The sequence below is a fragment of the Aplysia californica genome, unplaced genomic scaffold, assembly GCF_000002075.1.
Source record: "Aplysia californica isolate F4 #8 unplaced genomic scaffold, AplCal3.0 scaffold00166, whole genome shotgun sequence".
Classification (NCBI taxonomy): domain Eukaryota; kingdom Metazoa; phylum Mollusca; class Gastropoda; order Aplysiida; family Aplysiidae; genus Aplysia; species Aplysia californica.
In genome coordinates this window covers 1,309,166-1,318,223 of record NW_004797436.1, presented here as the reverse complement: position 1 = coordinate 1,318,223, position 9,058 = coordinate 1,309,166, and the positions used below count along the sequence as shown (strand labels likewise).

Here is a 9,058-nt window from a genome sequence, read left to right as displayed (position 1 = left end):
ACACACACACACACAGCCAAAGCATAGACCGACACACATACACACACATACACACAGAGCCAAAACATAGAACGACACACATACACACACACACACACACACACACACACACACACACACACACACACACAGACAGCCAAAGCATAGACCGACACACATAAACACACACACACACACACACACACACAGAGACAGTCAAAGCATAGACCGACACACACACACAGACAGCCAAAGCATAGACCGACACACACACACAGACAGCCAAAGCATAGACCGACACACACACACACACACACAAAGCACAGACCCACACACACACACACACACACACACACACAGACAGACAGACACACACACACACACACACAGACTGACAAACAAAGCATAGACCGACACACACACACAGACAGACACACACACAGACCAAAACACACTCACAGACAGACATACAAAGCATAGACTGACACACACACGCACACACACACAGACAGACACACAAAGCATAGACCGACCTGTCCATTAGGAGCTGTGATCTCTAGGTCCACATCATAGTTGCCCCCGGTGATCACCTGTGGGAATACACAGACAGACAGGTCAGGCAGACAGACAGGTCAGACAGACAGACAGGTCAGGCAGACAGACAGGTCAGACAGGTCAGACAGACAGACAGACAGACAGGTCAGGCAGACAGACAGACAGGTCAGGCACTCAGACAGACAGGTCAGATACACAGATAGACAGACAGACAGGTCAGGCAGACAGACAGACAGACACACATATAGACAGACAGACAGGTCAGACAGACAGACAGGTCAGGCAGACAGACAGGTCAGACAGACAGACAGACGGACAGACACACAGGTCAGACAGACAGACAGGTCAGAATACGCAAGAAGAATGTTTTTCTACTGTGATAAGAAGAAACCAAGAAGAAATCTAGCATCGCTTGAAAAGGCAACGAACAGAGAGAAATGAAGGTAAAAACCTGCGGGTGACAGTCGGACATTTTGACCCGACGTCAAGTGCCAAATTTACTTCCAAAAGGGGAATGAAAGTTTTTGTGCTCAGACTACGTGATACTCATTTCCACTTGGGTGTTAACCGTTATTTGCGAAAATTGAAGAAGTTTTAAGTAGATTTAAAAGTCGTTTGTGACACACCCCTCCCCGTCAGTCGCCAACATCTTTCTTCGAAATCCGCATTTCTTGGAGATCTACGAAAAGTGCAGACAACTTTCTGTCCAGGGTGTTTATCTAAATCTTTTCCATCGGAAGTCGCTAACATCGATAACACCCAACATTGGAATCCACTACAACTTATACCCAATTACACGCATTTATTTGTCATTTTTATTCAATTTGCATTGATCGAAAGACTGCAACACAACGTGTAACGCGTGTAGGAAGTTAAGCAAATGACGTTAGGATCCATAAAGATTGCATGTTCTTTTGTGATTGTCTTCTTGGATACTGATCTTCTTCTCGATCGCATCCGTTGGATACCGATGAATGCTTGGACTTGTCCAGGTGGGTGCCGATGATAATTCTGGGTCTAAAAGGCCGTACCCACGTTAGCAGACATTTTTTGGACAGATTTATTTCTCTTTTTTGAAACGCCAGTAGGCCTACTAGAATCTAGATCTAGATCTAGTAGCCATCGTTTCTACATGATAATATTGTAGTTCTGCCTGAATTGTGGAAGTTTCTGTTTCTTGATATACATCCTAAGATTTGACTCCTTTTTATGACGTTGTCTTATTCCGATCAATATCGGCTCAATTAGATCGAACAATCAATTCTGACATTGTTTGCACAAAAGTAGACTAGACGTGGAATAGTCTTGTTCACCTCTCATAATCACAATCATTTGAGTTTTGAGTTTGAGCAGGTAAGTCGAAAGACGCTTGGATAACAATAACAAGACGGTGCAACTCGGTATAAGCAGTATTTCCAGTCCGCAGTGTCGTCATGCAATAGATTCTAGATCTACCTAAAAATCTTTAAGTTAGGCGTTGAGAACGTACACTTGACAAGCTATACATTCGCTAGGCCTAAGTAAAATGTTCAGTGCTTCCAAGCGCAGCATCGAATCCCGGTCCCGGAAAGTTTGTTTTTTTCTTCTCCTGAGCCTAAAATTTAAAAATAAAAATAATAATTAGACTCACAGACCAAGGAAAGCCACTATTGAACTTTAACCAGGCCTAAATTGGTAAAAGGAAAAGTATAGAGGCTATACTAAGGCCTACTTTGTACAGAGCTCCTCTTGGGGACAAAACCAGGATGTGCATTCTTCATCAATAGATCTACGTCTACATTTTAAAAAAATACAAAGAAACAAGTTATAATTTTATTGGGAAAATTTGTTGTTTTTATGGGGAAAATTTGTTGGTCAGTCGAGATTTCAATGGGACAAAAAAACCACCAAAAACCCCCCCACAAAAAAACCCTTCCAGGACCGGGATCCAACCCACGCTCATAAAATAAAGGTTTGGCTTCAAACGCAGACGCACTGTCACTTCGGCCATCAGAACTTCCGTTAACGAAAGGTAGATAAAAGCTTCATATATAGCCTATAGGCTAACCCACGGCATTTTATATAAAATCTAGCACTGGCGCTAATCGCAAAGCGGCGTTTTATATAGCACTGGTGCTAATCGCAACGCGGCGTTGCAAATAGGCACTTTCATAATATTTTTAAAAGGCAGCAAATTTCCCTTTTTGACTTAGAATAGATCTAGAATCTAGATAATCTAAATCAAGTGTAAGCAAGATGTTCAAAATTATGGCAAATAAGAAACTCTGGGGATGAAACTATCAAAGACTCCAGGTCTAAATAACAAGCGGATAATTAGAGAATGCCATTGGCCATATTATTTACGCAGAGGCTATTTTTACGGCGAGCCGTAAAGATAGCCTCCCAGTGAGTCCCAGGTTATTTTTACAGCGATCCTCGAAAAGCGACCCTACTCCGCCTCTCATGTACGCGACATGCCTCAATGTATTACTATTAGATCTAGGCCTATAGTAGGGACCGTTCAAAATATAAACTTACACCTCAGAGGGGAAAGGGTGTGTAAAATTGGGTGGGGAGGTTAACCAAATATTATGACACTTCTGTGAGATGAACGTTTTGCTCATGACTGGGAAGAAAAGGTAAAAGAAAAAGTGGATAAATGCCAGTAACAAGACCCAGATCTGCATGATCACTGCAGATCCCCGTTGTTGTTGGTTTTTTTGTTACAAATAATTTTGAAATTATTATGAAAATTCTGTCGGTGGATATCTAATTTCTTAATGTTTCTTTGTAACTCTGCAACTGTTTTGTTGATCTTTTTAATGTCTTGATGTCTTTTATTTGTAAGTGTGTTCTTTCTAGTTCATATGGTTTGATTAAATTGTATTAACTGAAATGATTTTTTTTTTTACAAGCTGGTTAAAAAAAGCCACGTATAGTACAGGTATCTTTAAAATAATAATGGAAGTTGAAGATCGGAAAAAGTACTAATTAAATTGGTGTGGATGGGGGTTGGAGGCAAATGTGAGAAAAGTGGTATTTGGGTTTTGTGTTTTAAAAACGTCCCCAAAAGTGTAAGATTATATTTGAACAGCCTCATAGGTTTTCCATTTCCTCCTCTTCACCGCCATTCTATTCTCTTCTTCATCTTCCTTCTCCCTTCCTCCACCACCACCTCTTCCTTCTTCTCCCCACCATCATCATTCACCCTCTCTTTATCATCACCACCACCATCACCTCCTCGTCATTATCATTACCATCACCACTGCCAGCATCATCATCTCATTCACAGACATCACTACATTATGTACCACACCCACAAGAAGAGCGGCCATTTTGTAACACACTTTTCGCCTTGGGAATGCCTATTTCCTTTGCACTGAGCAGATTTTTGATAGAGGTATAAAATATTTTTTTGTTGTTCACAGTGATTAATTTATTAATTATTGTGATGCAATTTCAGGGTACAGGAATACATATATATATATATATATATATATATATATATATATATATATATATATATATGGGGCTTACTAGGCTCTTTATCCGAGTCTATTGGGACAAATCCTGTAGACTACTTTTCATTTAAATATCAAAATTTTGCTCAGTACGATTGACCATAGTATCTGTATCTACCATTCCACGAATTTTCATGCAATTTTGTTAGAGAGTAGAATCTAAGCCTTCGGTTTTTAAAAATAATTGTTTGTTTTGCATGTTGGTGCTGTTTCCATTCCATGGCAACTTTCATATTTTCGGACTTATCAAAATTTACTTTCTTCATTATTTCTTATGCCCGTATAATTTTTTTTCCTAAATATGAATCGGAAAAAGAATCACCCTTGGTGTGAGCTGTTCCCCGTAAAAATGGACAGTAACAATATGAGCACATCAGAAAACAAAAAATAAAAACTTAAAAAATGCGATCTATTTTATTATTTGAAAGAATCCCACAATAACAAGGTCCTAGTAAAGAACATAAAAACATTGAATTGTTTAAAAGTCCAGAATAAAGACTATAATTATGAAGCCAAAGACACCCTTTCCCCTCTGAGGTGTAAGTTTATATTTTGAACGGTCCCTACTAGAGGCCTAGATCTTGCGTACATGAGAGGCGGAGTAGGGTCGCTTTTCGAGGATCGCCGTAAAAATAGCCTGGGACTCACTGGGAGGCTATCTTTACGGCACGCCGTAAAAATAGCCACTGCGTATTTTTTAACAGCCATCCTGTTTGATGTCATTGAGGGATTCCCACTTTGTTGTCAGTCATCATGGCAACACGACCGCACGACGGCAGCCTGCCGACTCGGATATAGAATTTTTTTTGCAACTTGCAGAACTTTTCGGTTCGGTTGTCTGTGATTGTGCAGCACCCTTCTTCTGCCCAGATTGATTCTGAAGCTGTACTACACTATGTATATTGAGAAGAAGAAGAAGACATTTATTTAAGAGCAAGAGGAGAATCTAGGCCAACTGTTCGGTTTGGCTGCTGTAGTGCGGTTGTGTTGCCACCGTGACTGACAAAAAAGTGGGAATCCCTCACAATGATGTCAAACAAGAGGTGCTTTTTCGGTAGTTCCCACACCCCTTATATTTTGATTTTGAGCCTGACCTACATCGAGATCCAGATTCTAGATCTAGATCTATACCTTTGATGCGAGCTAAGATATCAAACCTAACTACTGCAAAACATTTTTATTTGGACAGGGGGACCACCCTCTCTTGAGGCCAAAACCGGCGAATAACAATTGCGGGGTGGGAACTACCGAAAAAGCGCCAAGATGGCTGTTACTATAAATATTTGCCAGTGGCGTACTCCTGACAGTGACGTTCTCTAATTATCTGCTTGTGTCTAGAACCTAGATTAGATCTAGATCTAGATCTAGTCTAGATCTAGAATATAGAGATCTAGAATATAGAGATCTAGAATCTAGAGATCTCTGGAGATCTATCTAAATATTCACTGTCAACAATGTCACGAGTCATGAGTCTGAGTGGGCCTGACTGAACTTCTGAACCAGACAGCAAATCCACTCCACTGACAGAAGGAACATACCCCCTGGCAACGAAGGGGTTGGATGGCAAAGTCAACACCACCGTAGATCTACAAGAATTAAAAATAGCAAACTAAAACTTAGGAAAGTAAAACAAACCTGAAATTCCAGCGTAGCAGATTCACCTTTCTGAACCTCTTCATGAAAACACATTCTTTCGTTGTCTGGCAACTCAAAGGTAAGTTCTCCAGACAGCACAACTTTTGTAATGCTAACCAGTGCGAATAGAATTAGAACACAGCGCTCCATATTGTATAAATGTACAAATAAATAAATGTGGCCAGGGAAATTCACAAGTAAAACGTTTTAAAAGCTTCTTCAACGGGAAGGTTGACGTGGAGAAACCGGTGCTTCGAGTCTCCACAACAAGACTTCACTTCCGCTTCCTGTCTACCCACTCTCCATGAGCACGGCTCACCGAAAGTTACCGTAACTTGCAGACGGCATACCCCCCCCCCCCCCCCCCCCCGTTGTTGTTTTTGTTACAAAAAAGTGTATTTTGTTTTGTTGTGGCTACTTTATGTTGTGGATTTATCATGAGGGTCGGGGTGGGGGTAGGTGTGGTCACTTCTGCAACAGATGGAGCAGTTTATTTGAGCGGCAGACTTGGACTTGGACCATTAGTTACAACTGAATCTAAGAACGATAACAAAGATGTGTTTGCTAGATTGTCTTTTAAAAACCGGTTGTGTCCCTTGGTTTCCGGACCAGGTAGTCGGGGAGTAGGCAGCTGCACACAATACCATCATGGCGTCATGGTACGTGATGTGGAGGGCTGGGAGAGGAAACGATTCGATCTAGGCGTCACAGCAGACCTGATATTTGTTGTTGTTGTTAGATGTTTTTAAGTCCCCATCGATACAATTTCAATAATTTAAGGGGCGGGCTTCCTACCCAGCCTGTACGGGCCAACTCGGGCGGATAGGGATCACAAGTTACAACCTTCCAGGAGAAAGACTGATGCTCGATACAAGACTTTCTCCCCACTCGGCAATCAAACCTGGGTCTCCCGTGTGCAGCAGCCAAGCACCCAACCACTACACCACAGCCCTCCAGGTGTTGAGAGTGTGGAACTGAGATATATAGCGTCGTGGTGACACCCTCCAACCTCCCACTTTGGGAGTGTCGAGGAGCCAGTGACAAGGTCACATGATCTTGTTCCAGCCAGTGACAGTGACAAGGTCACATGATCTTGTTCCTGACAATGACAAGGTCACATGATCTTGTTCCTGCCAATGACAAGGTCACAACCCTTCAGGTTGTTCTAAGCTAAGTTGGACGCTCCCCTCAGGTGAATCGTGACAACCTCCGTGGATGACACACGAGTCGACAGTAGATTCCACAGGTACAAGACTCGGGTTCAGATCCCAAGAGGGTGTTCTTGAGCGTGGGTTATTGTGGGAGTTCCAAATGTTTTCCTCTTTGGTCCTTTCTGAGAGGGACGTGTCTTCTGACATCACGTGTCAGTGTCACCATACACAGTGTGTTGTGTCAGTGTCACCATACACAGTGTGTTGTGTCAGTGTCCCCATACACAGTGTGTTGTGTCAGTGTCACCATACAGTGTGTTGTGTCTGTATCACCATACACAGTGTGTCGTGTAGTGTATCGTGTAGTGTGTCGTGGCTGTGTGTTGTAACCATACATAGACCGACGAGCGCGCGCGCACACACACACACACAGCAAGAGAGAAAGAAAGAGATAGGAAGTGTGTGTGTATGTGAGTGTGTATGTGTGTAAGTATGTGAGTGTGTGCGTGTATACATGTGCGTGTGTGTGTGTGTGTGTGTGAGAGAGAGAGAGGGAGAGAGAGAGAGGGGGAGAGAGAGAGAGAAAGAGAAAGAGAGAAAGAGAGAGAGAGAGGGAGAGAGAGAGAGAGAGAGGGAGAGGGAGAGGGAGAGGGAGAGGGAGAGGGGGGGACACACACATGCAGAGAAGAGAGACCAGTCCCGCCCGCTGTAAGGCTGTGTTGTGTCTAGGGAAAACTGTTTATTGACGGCTGGAGAGTGCCACAGGGTGGTTCACCGCTCGCTGCTGACTACACGGACACATGACACATGACATGACACAGACATCAGACATGACACAGGCCAGGGTGGTTCACCACTCGCTGTTGACTACACGGACACATGACATTAGACATGACGCATGACAAGGGGTGGTTCACCGCTCGCTGCTGACTACACGGACACATGACACATGACATGACACAGACATGACGCATGACAAGGGGTGGTTCACCGCTCGCTGATGACTACACGGACACATGACACATGATATGACACAGACATGACGTATGACAAGGGGTGGTTCACCGCTCGCTGCTGACTACACGGACACATGACGCATACATGACACATGACACAGACATGACACATGGCACGGGGTGGTTCACCCGTCGCTGCTGACTACACGGACACATGACACAGACATGACACGGGGTGGTGGTTCACCGCTCGCTGCTGACTACATGGACACATGACACATACATGACACGGGGTGGTTCACCGCTCGCTGCTGACTACACGGACACATGACACATACAGAAACATGACACATGACACAGACAGAAACATGACACAGACAGACACATGACACAACACATGACACAGACAGACACATGGCACAGACAGAGACATGATACATGGTGGTTCACCTCTCGCATCAGCTGCTGACTAGATGGTCACATGACACATGACACAGACAGACACATGACACCGGGTGGTTCACCGCTCGCATCAGCTGCTGACTAGATGGTCACATGACACGGACAGACACAAGACATGGACAGATCAATTTATACATATGACACACGACACAGAGAGACACGCGCCACATGACACAGACAGATCAAACACATGATATATGACACAGAGAGACACAAGACACACGACACGGACAGACATATGTGACCCAGACAAATCAATACAAATGACACATGACCAGACACATGACACAGACAGATCAAACACATGATTTATGACACAAAAATACATGCGACACATGACACGGGCAGATACACATGACACAGACAGACATGTGACACATAAAGAGAGATGCTACAGGGCACAAAGAGAGAGACACATGGCACAGACACTGAGAGACACATGACACAGACACTGAGAGACACATGACACAGACAAAAAACTAACACTAAGAGACATACAGAGACACTGAGAGACACATGACACAGACACTGAGAGACACATGACACAGAGAAAACACTAACACTAAGAGACACATGACAGAGACACTGAGAGACACATGACAGAGACACTGAGAGACACATGACACAGACAAAACACTAACACTATGAGACACTGAGAGATCCCCTACACTTAGTTCAATACACCCATTATCTGACCTCTGACCCCTACAACCACAATGCACACATCACCTGACCTTTGATGACCCCTACAGTACAGCTACAGACTCACAGTTCACACCCATGACAAGACACACCCCTCCTTCACACCCCCCCTCCTCCA

General features: G+C 43.6%; 1 protein-coding gene across 1 annotated transcript in view; it reads right to left on the bottom strand.

The window, feature by feature from the left end:
• LOC101849207 (transmembrane emp24 domain-containing protein 3) overlaps positions 1-6,035 on the bottom strand; it is a gene marked incomplete at both ends in the record, with an annotated part of 11,280 nt that extends 5,245 nt beyond the window's left edge. Inside the window, 2 exon segments of the mRNA XM_005097892.2 lie at positions 513-569; positions 5,670-6,035. Coding sequence (XP_005097949.1) covers positions 513-569; positions 5,670-5,819 — 207 coding nt within the window.
• Between the last annotated feature and the right edge of the window lie 3,023 nt (positions 6,036-9,058).